This window comes from Ischnura elegans, chromosome 9 (assembly GCF_921293095.1).
Source record: "Ischnura elegans chromosome 9, ioIscEleg1.1, whole genome shotgun sequence".
NCBI classification, from domain to species: Eukaryota; Metazoa; Arthropoda; class Insecta; order Odonata; family Coenagrionidae; genus Ischnura; species Ischnura elegans.
In genome coordinates, this window is record NC_060254.1 from 71,370,484 (window position 1) to 71,384,302 (window position 13,819).

Genomic DNA, 13,819 nt, shown 5'->3' on the forward strand with positions numbered 1-13,819 from the left:
AAACGTAGGCCTACAACATGTAGACCCTGGTTCGGTTGGAAACCCGATAATCTCTCTCTCTCTCACCTCAAAATCAATGGGCTTATATACCCGCGGATGGTCCGGCTGCAGGTGAGTATATATACCACCTCTTCAGCGGCGATGAATTAACGCAAAGTGCGTAAGCGGGACAAAAATGACGATTCAAGTGTAATGGGACCAGTATAACTTTTCCAGTGTTAGTGAAGGAGAATTTGAAAGACAGGCTTCCAGTGAGCGCGTGCAAAGTAGTTCATTCAAATAAAAAGTAAGTGATTTTTTTCCTCACAACCAAAGCCTTTCTCTGTTTTTTATCCGAATACCCACCTTCACAGCAACTCCCAGGGCCACCAAAGGGTTTCTGAACGAGAAGGGCGGAAGTTCCATGTACGCGTTGACCAGCGCCGTGAAACGATCCGCAGCCTCCTGGATGGGGTTCTGCGCGTCCGCGGAGGAGCCGCCGTTGGAGTCACCGCCTCTACCACTGCCTCCGGAGATGCCGCGGGCCACGGGTAGCAGTCGCCTCCGAGAGCCAGTTCTGGGGATTGCTGGGAGGGCCATGGTCCTGGGCCGGGGGCGTGGCGGGGAGGGAGAGGAGAGGACGGGGGAGGAGGAGGGCAGGATGGCGAGGTAGGAGCGGGAGGCGGAGACGGCCCTGGGGTGCGGATGGTCGAGAAGAGGGCCCGCGAAGTACTTGGCGGGGGCTGAGGTGTCGTAGGGCTCGGACGAGTCCACGCCCACCACGAAATAATCCCCTGAGAAAAATGACAATTAATGCACTCTAGTATGGCCTCACTTAGGGCCGTTTTACACGGGGCACGGAATTGCGCAGGTTAGAACTGCATTATTTTCTAAAATGTCGTGGAATTGCGCGAATTCATGAACGAAAATAGAACAGGGGCTATTTTGCCATCTCACATCCACGTATTCTCGCTTGTGTTCCAGCGATTCACCGCTTTACACGACGCAATTTTGACTGCGCCTTCGTACACGCGTCAGATTGAGCAAGTACGTCCTCCTCGTAAACGGCCTTTAGAATATGCTGCTTGCATGGGGACCATATTGAAAAATGACTGATAGTTAAAGAGTTTATATCATTACTACACGGAGTTAAAGAGTTTACATATTATTATTTATATTATATCTATGCATATAAATATATCTCTGGAGAGGGTGAGAAGGATTCCGAAACAAGCGTATGCATGTTCGACCGGATTCCGTTATGCAGACCCTATATAACCCGGATAATATAACCCTAATTGCCATCCTTCACCTGAGGATGCCAGCAGGATAGCTGGCGAAACTGTAGAGGATTATTCCACAACATATGCGGACGCAGCCCGAAAATCGGACTAATTACTGAAATCAATGAGATACGGGGCGGCCACATTCGCGATGAGTTTTTTTCCTTATCTTGTTCGTAGCAATTAGCAAATTTTATCATCTTATACATATATTTTCTTAGCTATCTTTGCTCTATTTTTTTCTTTTTTTTTTTTTTGACAAAATACAACTTAATACAACGAGCTGCCAGCTTAATACAACTGGAAGAAGGAAAGACAGGAATGACTCGTATATGAGAAACTTGATGAGGCAGTGTGCACGTTGTAGGAATTGATGGATCATAATTCCAAATGCCTGTTTATAATGAGTTATTAGCTGCCCCGATCATGGACTTAAAATAATCAAATAACTGGGAGATAAACTGGCTTAAAGTTTAGTTTATTCGACGAATTAATAAGGGAAAATATAAATAACATTTTGATTATAGAGAGTGATTTCTCGTTTTGTAGATGACAAACACAATTTTAACTGAGGAAATGAAGGAGCAATTTCGAACGAGGGAAGTTTTCTTGCAAGGAGGGATTCAGAAATATTTCCATTCCCATTCAAACAGTTGGAGGCCATCAAACCACATTCCGCTCAGCGGGCACGCTCGCCATATCTCTTAATCCATCATCTCGAATTCTCATTTGAGAAATACTCATTAAATAGATGATATGTTTTTATTGCAGTTAAAGCATTCCCGAAGGACGTCATTCCTTGCATGCAGATTAAAAATAAATGCCTGGATGAATGACGTGGATATCCTACTACTACTAATATGTATTGCAAATACTATGAGGAATTTCGCCGAAAAAGGTCAAAAGAGAATCGATACCCACATACGTTCATATCAAATTACCCACATAAGTAGCATCTATATGTAATCAATAAAAAATGAGTCATACATGTAGCGTGCACGTTGAGTTGTGCATGCGAGTGGAAGAAAATCTTTAATCTCCTATTGTATGTCGATGACGGTTCAGCCCCTGCCAAACACCATGTAGGTGTTTAACAGGAAAATAAGTAGGCGTGAACCGAAAAATTTAAAGCCTACAACTGCAAAACCAATGAGAAAATTATAATGGTATTTATTTCACATAAAATGTGCTTTAAATCCCAGTTTCTTTCCATTTGTCATCTTTCCCTTACATACTCTTCTACGTGACGAAACAAATAGTCAAGGTACACCATCCATCTTAAAAAGGAAGCAATAAAATGGTTCATGCATTAATTAGAACTCAATCGCGATCAGGGGCCTATTTCGCTTCGCAACTATAGCAGTCCCAATGTTTACCAAATTGAAAGTAGATATAAAACTATTTAACGAAAAAAGACTACGATAAAAATGGCGATCCGAAAAACTAACTCGGATAAATTCGTACTGAACTGGATAGGCTTTCCGCAAAAGCTCCAGTAATATGTTATGGGGAGCTTCATAAACAAAAGGGTCAAGTCTTTGAAGGAGAGGTATGACACGGACAATGAAGAAAAACATGAACTCCTTTATCTTGCAGGCATATCCATGAGAAATGTTTCGACAAAAACTATTTCGATTAAAAAAAGGCTTATAGTCATGGGGCATCCTTTTCATATATCCTCACACTACGCCAATAATTTTTGCTCTCGATTCGCTATGAAACTCACAAAATACATTCATATATAAAAAAGGAAAGAACAAGATGTACTCACCATCATCTAGAAGCTCCAACTCATCCATGGCCACCAGAAGAGCAATGTGCTCGTAGTAATGACCGAGAACGACGTAGACTAAAAAAACACAAGACAGAAATAGAAGAAACAATTTTACTCAGAAGAATAAGTGTATTAATATTTAGCTGCTGAAAGATGGGAGTGCATTAGGTTGAAAAATTTCCCAAGAGAACAAAAAACAAATCATATGCGAGTCTTAAATACATCAAAAATTAAGAAATATTACTAAGACGGTAACGTTTTTATGAATACAAAATCTCTGATAATGGCAAAACGCATTCCAAACGCAAAGAAAAATTTTGTGCATCTCAACTCGTCATCTTTTGTTCGCCTTTGCATGAATATGGAAGCACGATTTGTTAATATGCGTAAAATTTTTATGACTGCGTGGTATGCATGCAAGAATCCTCCTGCATGGTGCATGCTGGTGATGGATCACCCCCTGCCAAGCACCCTAGAGGTGGTTCACCCGGCATTATATGGATGTAGATCTCTTTCTCCGCCTCCAACGCCGGATTTCAATTCATTTCAAAACGTGGGGAATAGTTGCATTATGGTAGGAGTTGAAGAAATAAAAACTTCGTAAACTAATAAAAAAACATACTTCACCGACTTATACATCACCAATACGTACATTCAACTCCTGTAGGAATGACAAATTACGCACTTCAGAGGTATATTAAATAGCATCGCTTCAATGGACAAGAGGGTCCGGCATATTATGGCAGTACTTACGCGGTATTCTATGGCAGCCAAAGACCTTCATGACCGTAGATACTGGAGTGCAGTGGCACAAGTCGATAATTACAATACAGTGCCTTAGGCTTAGCATTCCTGAAGCATTATGTTCATCATTACCGACTAATTTCACTATCCTTAAATACCCGCAGTCCTAACTTCATGGCCTAGTTCATTCATTCTATCATCCGCAATATTGCTTTCTAGTTTATCCCTTGGCGAGACTACTTAAGGCTTCCTATCGCAGGAAAACTGTAATTCTCGTCCAAAAAGGTATTTAGTGAAATATTTATCATGATACAAAGGTAATTTAAATCTTCGTCCTCATCCTCATTAAATCAAATCGTCGTACTCGATTCCCAATTGATTTGGAACAGGATCCCGAAGAATATTAACACTGGCATTTTAACCCAAGCCCTATGTCTGGGAAATATCAAGTAATGAAGTCACAACAGCAACATGTATTACATACTTTGAACAATGCAGTGGAAATTACGCCACGGCCAATTTATAAAAGTGTGCGAAAAATTTGTACTTATTTTACTTAAAAAATAACATTACGATAGCATCGGCATCCATTCAAACCTTACACACTCCTTCATCGTGATTTATTGACGCCCTTAAGGGGGTTCTATCCTAATTCAAAAATCCAAATTCAACCGTCGCCGGATTTTAGTTGCGAAGTCGGCCGCTACGGCCAGTGGAATGGGAAGCCTCCTTGGGTGGAGGGGAGTGGTCGCTGATGGAAGGAAAAAAAGAAAAGGAGAAGGGGTCGAGCTTCGCTTCGACCGAAAACAACACCCGACCCTGTATCAAATTTCACTGCGGAAGGGCGATGTTGAGAGTGGTCAGGATTCGGAGGTTGATTTTTGCTCTCTGGTGGCATTAGTCCCATCTCAGCCACTCGGTTGACGTTTCTTGGAAGAATCCAAATACGCACGCTCTCGACGAGGCTGGTAGGTACGGCCGGCTTCTATGAAGAAAGGCGATTACTTGCATTGTTCTCTCCTTATTCGACTCCCCCTCGAACGGGAGAGCTGGTCAACGTTCGCATCACAAAATTTTTAAGTGCTATTCAAAGTATCGTAAAAGTCAATTACGCTAACCGAAATGCGCGTACTTCGTGAAACTTTTTTTTAACGTCCAACTTTACATTTTTACGTTATTCCTCAGTATGAATGAAATAGTAATCACCCACGTCCATTTGAAAACGTGTATTCAATACTGTTACTTTATGAAACGTGTTCATTCAGCAATCATAGCGTTACAGGTAGAACACTAATGAATATGACGAGTAATGAATGAACGAAAACAGATTTTCAATCATTTTTAATATTTATTGATTTATATGGCAAGAACATCATAAATTGCATATTGCATCATACATCGCATACAGCTTTAATAAGGCCAATAACCCTGAACAGATCGCATCGGGTCAAATTGACTTTTTCCTTCGATGTTTTTTATTAAAATGATGCCGTTTGAATTGGAGTTTTTCCTGTAATTTTCTAATTTCTTGTAATTCTAACTCTAAGTAACTTTTAATATTCAAAGTGTTCCCTAGTTTTGCTGCAACCGATGTTTTGACCCGACGCGACCGTAAGTGGTGCAATTTATTCTCGCTTCCGTTCCATCGTGAAGACGATGAAAATTCATTTGCTCGCATTGGGATTGATTAAATCGCCGATGACCCATCTTCCTGGAGTACACCCATGAGCAAAAACCGAGTGAAATGAATCATCAGCATTTCGCCAATTTTTGCGCAGAATTATTAGATATAATAGTGGAAATCACAAATCCCTACTTTAATTCAGTTTGTGGAAATTATGCAAGAGATTGTGGTACTAGGCAGGTGAGTGAAGATGATTAACTGGCTTTTATTAGTCTCCTTTTTCTCTCAGGTGCGAATAAAATTCTCAATGTTGATATTAGGGAGATTTGGAGCAAAGAAAGTCTATCAAATTTTTCTCTTACACTGAGCTATCGGATTTTTTTCTACGGTGCATTATTTTTTTGACCTAGATAGTCATAGACTAGACTAGAAAGTAAGAAAAGTGACTAGAAAGTCGCAGTTACTGAGTTCATTAATAAAATATCCAACAAATTTGAATTTGCAAATACACAATCAGAATACATAACGATCCTTGAGCAACTTATATAATTTCGATGCCGATAACGCAGTATCTATCCAAAAGCCAAAGAAATATGGTATTGAAGTCATTACTGTGGTGGATGCTAGGAAATTTTACCTAAAAATTGAAATTTATATGTGCACATAGCCAGATGCCCTTTCAAAGAATCCAATTCACCTCATGAAAGTTTCAAACGCTTAGCTGAACACATTGAATGCAGAGGAAGAAACGTTACCATTGGCAATTAGTGTACCAGCAGTCTTTAACAGTAGAAATTTATTTTTTTAAATTGGCTACAGTAAGGACGATGAGTAATAACAAAGAAGACGTTCCTCCTGAATTTCTCCCACGAAAAAATCGAACCTTACATCATGGGCGAGGGGCAGAAAAGGGGCAGCTGCCCCCTCCAGAAGGAAAAATCTCAAAAGTATTTAAGCAAAATCAGTACTTAATTGAAACGAAAGTATTCAACAAATTTTCTGTAAATCCACGAAAAATGATATGCATTAGTAGGTATAAGATATGTAACTAAAATAAAGATATTTTTTCTAGGAAACGATATCATAAACTAATAAAGCGCTGTTATTATTCTCTTAAAATATTTGTTTCATTCACCTTTTCTATGCTAAAATGTCGCAACTTGGTTTGCGCCCCCTTCTAGACTATGGATTGCCCTCTCCCCCCTAGTTATGACCCTGGGTACGCTCTTGTCTTACATCCTTGCCTTTTTGGCTTTACTCCCGACACTTCCGCGTTGTAATGTCTACGTTTCCATAAAATCCCTGTAGTACTTATTTCTGCCATTATCCATGAGGCAAGTATAATAAAGCCTCATAAATTACCGCCTCAAGTGGTAACAAAATGCTTATATATTAACATTATATCATTTTACAATACTATCAAGGGGGTGTGGATTCAAATAATCAGCTTCACTCAAATTATTACAGTATCGGCCGAAGAACGAAAATGTGTCCCTTTCCGTGGTATTGTCTCCCTTTTCTTACGCAAAGCGACTGATAACCTTCCTGTTTTGTTTGATTTCTCTGCGATTTCCCTCAACCTGTTGCAGTAGTTGCACAATAAATGATTTATGCACTCTAACTATTGGGCAGTTGATACCGTAGGGCAGTACTTCAATCAATTTCTTCCTAACGCTGCTGTCACCATCACCTACGAATGAAATGATAGTATTATAGTATTTTCTAGAACAATGACACTGAATTATTCCGTGCCTTATATTATCGTACCAATTATCCAATGATATTTTAATTCGCGCATTTTTATACCTGTTTTGAACTCTTTGACTAATTTCTCAGCTTCCATTGCTGCCGAGGATTTGCTGCAATTTTTGTACCTTAGCTCTTTCACCTCCAATTTTTTATCTCTACTTCTCGCACAAATACAGCAGTATCTGTTCCTCACTTCAATAAGCAAGACCTTTTGAGTTCGAAAGCCGACAATACAGGCCTGTGAAATGAGAGAGAATTTTAATTGTAATTCTACCAAAATGTAGTTTAAAATAAAAAAAATACATCCAATATCGTCCGACAGAATAATCCCTGTCTTACCCCAAAACCAGATTTTAATGCCAGTATGTTGATAAAATTCACCCTCCTACGTTTGGGCTATAGTACACGCTGTTGGACAAATATGCTTCTGAATATTTCTGCTCTTCTAGGTACCAAGGGATTATAGGTATGAAATCATAATAATTTGTCAACAATCCTTAGATTGATTTGACGCAGCTCTCCATTCTTCTCTCCTATCCGCTAGCCTCCTCATAGCGACATATTTCTTCCCTTTTGCATCCTTTATAACCTGTCCAATGTATCTCATTCGGGACCGTCCCATTGCCTTTCTTCCCTTCCACCTGTCCTTCTACGATTGTTTTCATCAGGCCATCATGTCTCATAATGTGTTCAAGTAAGTTGTACCGTCTTTTGCTTAAGTTTTTAAGAAGACTTATGTTTTCTCCCACTTTCTTAGCACTCCTTCATTACTTACACGTTCGATCAATTTTAACTTCATCATCCTTCGGTAGAACCACATTTCGAATGCTTATACTCTTTGACTTCTCTGCTGAGCATATGATGAATTGTTTCCTTACTTCTATGCTTGTAATCTCAGATGTAAGAAGAGTCATCTTTTAGTAGTAAACCCTCTTCGCCAGCGCTATCCTACTGATTATTTCTTTCTTGCTTCGTCCATCGTTGGTAATTCGGCTTCCCAGGTAAGAAAACGCTTTCACCTCTTCTAGCTTTTGATTTCCTAGCCTAATGTTTGTCCTAGCCTCCTCTCTTTTGCTGCATACTAATATCATAGTTTTCCTTTTGTTAATTTTCAAACGATATCTGGCAATATTCCTTTCTATATTTGTAAAATTCTTCTGTCTCTGCTTTGACTGCTATGCCGTCAGCGAATCATAGCATATGTACTGCTTTTTATCCGTTAATATTGACACACAAAGACTTCTCCTTCCAATCACCTTAAATTGTAAGGTTTTCTCCGCCTCTTACCTGTTTGATTACTGCTGTGATATCTTCGTAGACGCCTTTGACTTCTTCATCCTAGTAGTCCGTCATAGTTATGCAAACCTGTACCACTATGGTATCTACCGGCTTAGTCTCTAGCTTTACCATAATTATCCATTTATTTAGGGCGGAACCTTTTCCTCTGAATTTCGATCTTATGCCCCTTATCTTTTATATAATTAACGGAAGGAGGAAGATTTCTCGCAGTTTTTCAAAGTAAATTAGTAAAGGCATTGGAAATAATTTATTCCCTACGAAATTAAAGCGAACCAAATGTTGGCAAAGTCCAATCCATTAGTTCGTAATCAGACATGGCATAGTTCCAAAATGATACATTGAATGAATTACACACCATTTGTACGTTGAAGATGTTGTCATAACATTGAAATCTAAGTCACAATAACTTTTCTTCTAATCGTGGAAAATTTCAAGTGTTTATTTCAATATGGAAAAATTCCGCTCCATCACGTTCGAATCTTCGGATTTTATTTTTAAATCAAAGTAAGTATATGCTTTAATGTAGAGCGTTTGAAAACCATTAATCATTCTACCAAATAAAGTTGTTAAGCAAGGAACGGACATTAAATGTTAGCTTCCGTACAGTGGTTAGAGTTATTTATGAAAGAGGATCCAGCGTCACATGCAAAAGGTTTTTTGCTCTCACTCATACAAAGTATTGCATCGAACAAGTAACTTTGTACGCAGTCACGCGCTCGAGTGCATAGTTAAATACACCAAGTATGTATTCGACCTTTCAAGAAGTGGTGGAGCGCAAGATAGAATTAGATCAGTCTGAAAACTCAGTTGAGAATAACTGGACTAACATAAAAAGTGGATTTCAGGAGGCCGCTAGAGAAGTTCTAGGGAGAAGAAAATGTGTTAAGAAGAAGCCATGGATCACGGATGAAGTCCTAGACCTCATTGAAGAACGGAGAAAGTATAAGAATACGAACACTGAGGAAGGACAGGCTTGCTACAAGAGAATAAGGAACGAGATTTGCCGCAAAGCGAGGAAAGCCAATGAAGCGTGGATGAGGAACATATGTGAGGACGTACAAAATAACCTCGTACAAGGGAAAGTGGAAGCGGCCTATAGAATAGTGAGGAACCATTTCAAGGAACAAAACACAAAATGTAATACCATAAGGGACAAGAATGGAAACATTCTAATTGAAAACGAAGACAAAGCCGAGAGATGGAAGGAATACCTGGAGGAATTATACAACGGGAGCAAACTTAGTTCAAAAGTTGTCGAAGAGGAAAGTGAAGTTGAAAAGAATGACATTGAAGCAAGCATCTTAAGAGAGCTGAGAAGTGCGAAGAATTTAGGACCATAAATAAGCCTGACCACACATGCGTCGAAGATTCTGACAAGAATCATTTACAGGAGAATTGAACGAAGAGCAGAAGAATTCCTGGATGAGGACCAATTCGGATTTAGGAAAAGCAGGGGCGCAAGGGAAGCAATTTTGGCACTTAGGATGATCATAGAGAAGAGAATGGAGAAAAACAAACCAACCTTCATAGCATTTGTCGATTTAGAGAAGGCCTTTGATAACGTGGAATGGAATTCAATGCTTAGAATTTTGAAAGAAATCGGCGTACTCTACAATGATCGTAGAATTATTCATAGTTTGTATAAAAACCAAGTAGCTGTAATCAAATGTGGACCAAACGGTGCAGAAGCAAGAATAAGAAAAGGGGTGAGACAAGGTTGTGCACTTTCCCCCTTAATTTTTAATGTTTACATAGAGAAAGCCATCAATGAAATCAAGGAGAAGGCTTCGGGTGTCAATATCCACGGAAAAAATTGGTATGCTACGATTTGCTGACGACATAGCAGTCACAGCCGAGACAGAGAAGGATTTGAAGAAGACGTTGACAAACATGGAAAGGACAATGGCCAGATATCAGCTGAAAATCAAAAAAAGAGGACTAAGATATTAGTTTGCAGCAAATTACCAGCGATGGACGGAGCAAGAAAGAAATACACAGCAGAATAGCGCAGGCGTAAAGGGCTTTCTACAAAAAGAAGAATCTTCTTACAGCTGAAAATACCAGCATAGAAGTGAGGAAACAATTCATCAGATGTTACATATGGAGTATGTTTCTCTATGGAAGCGAGGCTTGGACGTTGACAGCAGCAGAGAAGTCAAGAGTGGAAGCATTCGAAATGTGGTGCTACCGAAGAATGATGAAGATAAAATGGATTGACCATGTGAGTAACAAGGAAGTGCTAAGAAGAGTGGGAGAAAAGAGAAGCCTCCTAAAAACATTACGCAGAAGTAGGGACAACTTAGTTGGCCACCTTTTGAGGCACGATGGTCTGATGAAGACAATCGTTGAAGGACAAGTGGAAGGGAAAAAGGGCAAGGGACGGCCCCGAATGAGTTATATAGGACAGGTCATAAAGGATGTAAAAGAGAATAAATATGTAGCTATGAAAAGATTAGTGGATAGGAGAGAGAAATGGGGAGCTGCGTCAAACCAATCTTAGGATTGTTGACTAATGATGATGATGATGACATTCGACATGAAAAAATCATTTGGCTAACCCGGGATGCGAACCCGGATATCCCCGATGGCCGGTCAAATAGGCTACCAATTATACAGCGAAGCGACCTTTTTACTTGAATATGAGATTCTCTTTTTCCTTGTGTCTAAGATTCGCCTAAAAAAAAATATTTGATAACGTAACCGACCGGCAATCGGAAGGATTTGGCTTCGAATCCCGGCTTAGCGAAATGTTTTTTTTTCGTGGCAAATAACAGTCATGGTATATATAAAATACGCATATATAAAATACGGATATATGTATTCTCATTCATTATTAATAATAGTGGAGTATAAGAACGAAAATTCCCTTCGAAAAAAAAAATGGGAAACATACGAAGTAAAAGACCTAACTTCAGTGCAGGGTGCCATCCAGGAAGGGTTATACAGTGTACTGAGGGGTAGCGGAAAATTGATCAGGTAATGTTCTTGAGAAATTTAAGTTTCTTCCCAATGACTACAACCGCGCTGCGGTGATGTTAGTATCATTCTAAACTGAAGAATTTATAATTAAATTACATTTAGTTGCCATAAAGTTCTAGACGTATTATTATGCCGAAGAATTTCAACAGTTAAAGTAAATGAGTCTACCTGATCCTGCGCCCTAGTATTTTACATGAAGTCACGCATTTTTATATCGCAATTTGGGGGTTTACTCCGACACGAAATCGTAATTTTAGTTAATGATTCGCTCGATGAATGGGTAAAAGATACTAACTACCTCGTTCAGTCATTCTCACAAAAATTAGAGTCGAAAAATCGCGGAAGTTGCCGCGCACTTCCGAGAAAAGTTGTATTCATCATCAGAGTTTCGGTTCATTACGACCTGAAGTGAGAACAATTCATTGAGAGAATCAGTCGCTCAGAAGAGTGTAAGCAGCGCGTGAAACAGGTTGTCGGTGAGAGATATAACGCTAACAGTGTTCATAACTTCACTCGAGAGAAATAAATATCCCACATTCGAGTTTTATCCTAGTGTATTGGTTGTTTTCTCGTCACACCTACTACGCAAGTAAAATTCTTGTGTTATACTTGTAAAACTGGTTCGCGGGTTTATTGGATCTCATGTATCTATTTTTGCTTACAAAAGCATATTTACGCAAATAGGAGATAGTTAACGATTAAATTTGGTCATCTAGACGTCATCGCTGTATTACATCGACCAAGCATCAACCCCTGCTTAGTGATACGTTGGTTCAAGTTCAAATTCTTTCTTTTCGGTGACTCACGTAATAATTAATATTAATAATTTTAATAAAGGAATATTTTTATAAGAAAATAACTTATCGAAGTTTATTCCCTCGGTTGTAAGTTATCGAGAAACATATACGTCGGAAATGCGAGACAAATAAACCAACGTGATACTTTTCACATCGTGTTTAGATGACATAACGGTTACTTTTGAAAATATTTAGACACGAAATGAAGGTATACACAATATATTGCCTACTTGGTGAAATATTTATTCTTTTTTAGCGTCGGCAAGAACTTAAAAGGCGATGGTGTAACCTAGGACCTAACTGATAATGTGCAGTATATTCTCTATATTCATCTTATTTTCAATGTTTGGTTACAAAAAAATTAATATGTTATAGTCATAGCCAATACATTATCGAGAAGTACTAAATTTAAAGCAGTGTCTCCTACTACAGTGTAAATAGCATATTTTGTTGTAGGTTTGGAATGCCAAAAATAGTTAAAATAATTTGATAGTGTATTTATTAGCTGCATCACGTTTTTTTACAGATTTTACGTGGACGAAAATACGTGTCTAAAGATATAAAAACAGTTAATAATGTATCACACTTAAAAAGGATTATTCCTAGTACTTATTTTCTACCTTCCCACAAAAGATATGCTTCCTATTTTCTCCTCTATTGGTCTTCATATTCTTCTTCCTCTTAGATTTCCTTTCACTTTCCTTGCATGAGAACAGAAAACTTGAAAACTCGTGCTCCCCCCGTTTCAAACACACCGCTCGCAACACAACACAGGGCTTCGGATGATAAAGAAAAAAAAACTGTTAGCTCGCTGGGGTCCGAAGATGGGCGAGAGAGAGGAAAGGAGGGGACACAAGGGACGTTGGAGGGGAAGTAGTGAGAGAGACTGCTGTGGGGTGGGAAGCTCTTTCCTCGAGAGTGGGGGATCACACAGCAGCGCCATGGAAGAAAAGATCGTAAGCGCTTGACGTTGAGAAAACACGCTCCGGAATTTGAGCTACAGCGTGGTTATTACAAAGATGACATTCATGAAACGTGTCTTATTTCCAAGAAGAAGGATGAATGTTCTCATTTCCCGAAAAAAAAATTCAAATCGCGTTTTCTACGTGGTAGAATTACATCGAGAAAACAGGCGTTTTATTGTGTTTTTCAGCGCCAATAACTAATTAAGAAATGCTTTTCAGATAATTTTTTTTCACTAGCCTTCAACAATAATCTTAACTTAAACCATATCCAAAAGAAGTTCTCTCCAGAGTGGAGTATAAGCGAGTAAATGGCGAGCAAATTGAAGTCTGCAGAGCCGTTTTTCGCGGAGGTATAGAACACCCTTAAGGAATAACAGCTGGTGGTCAAGACTAGGTACAATTAAGAGCATTGTTTCACCAGAAAAGAATTCCAGGAAGTCTAAGGGAGCACTCTGACAGCTCCTGGGGATCTCCTTGAAACCCATATTGCGTGTGATTGAATTAAGGAACGAGATCCAGGGATTTAAGATCTGAATGTGCTAAAGCATGGAGGATTAAGTCAATGATGAAAAATACATTACTCCAGGAATGCAAGGCCTAGGGCACTCTCTTTCCCATTATCTAAA

At 39.1% G+C, this 13,819-nt stretch overlaps 1 protein-coding gene across 1 annotated transcript in view; it reads right to left on the reverse strand.

Annotated features, from left to right (window-relative positions):
* The window catches only part of LOC124164953, a gene marked incomplete at its 5' end in the record, with an annotated part of 107,842 nt that overhangs the window by 44,700 nt on the left and 49,323 nt on the right, over nucleotides 1–13,819 (reverse strand). Inside the window, 2 exons of the mRNA XM_046542190.1 lie at nucleotides 346–773; nucleotides 3,034–3,111. Coding sequence (XP_046398146.1) covers nucleotides 346–773; nucleotides 3,034–3,111 — 506 coding nt within the window. The remainder of the gene's footprint in view (nucleotides 1–345; nucleotides 774–3,033; nucleotides 3,112–13,819) is intronic.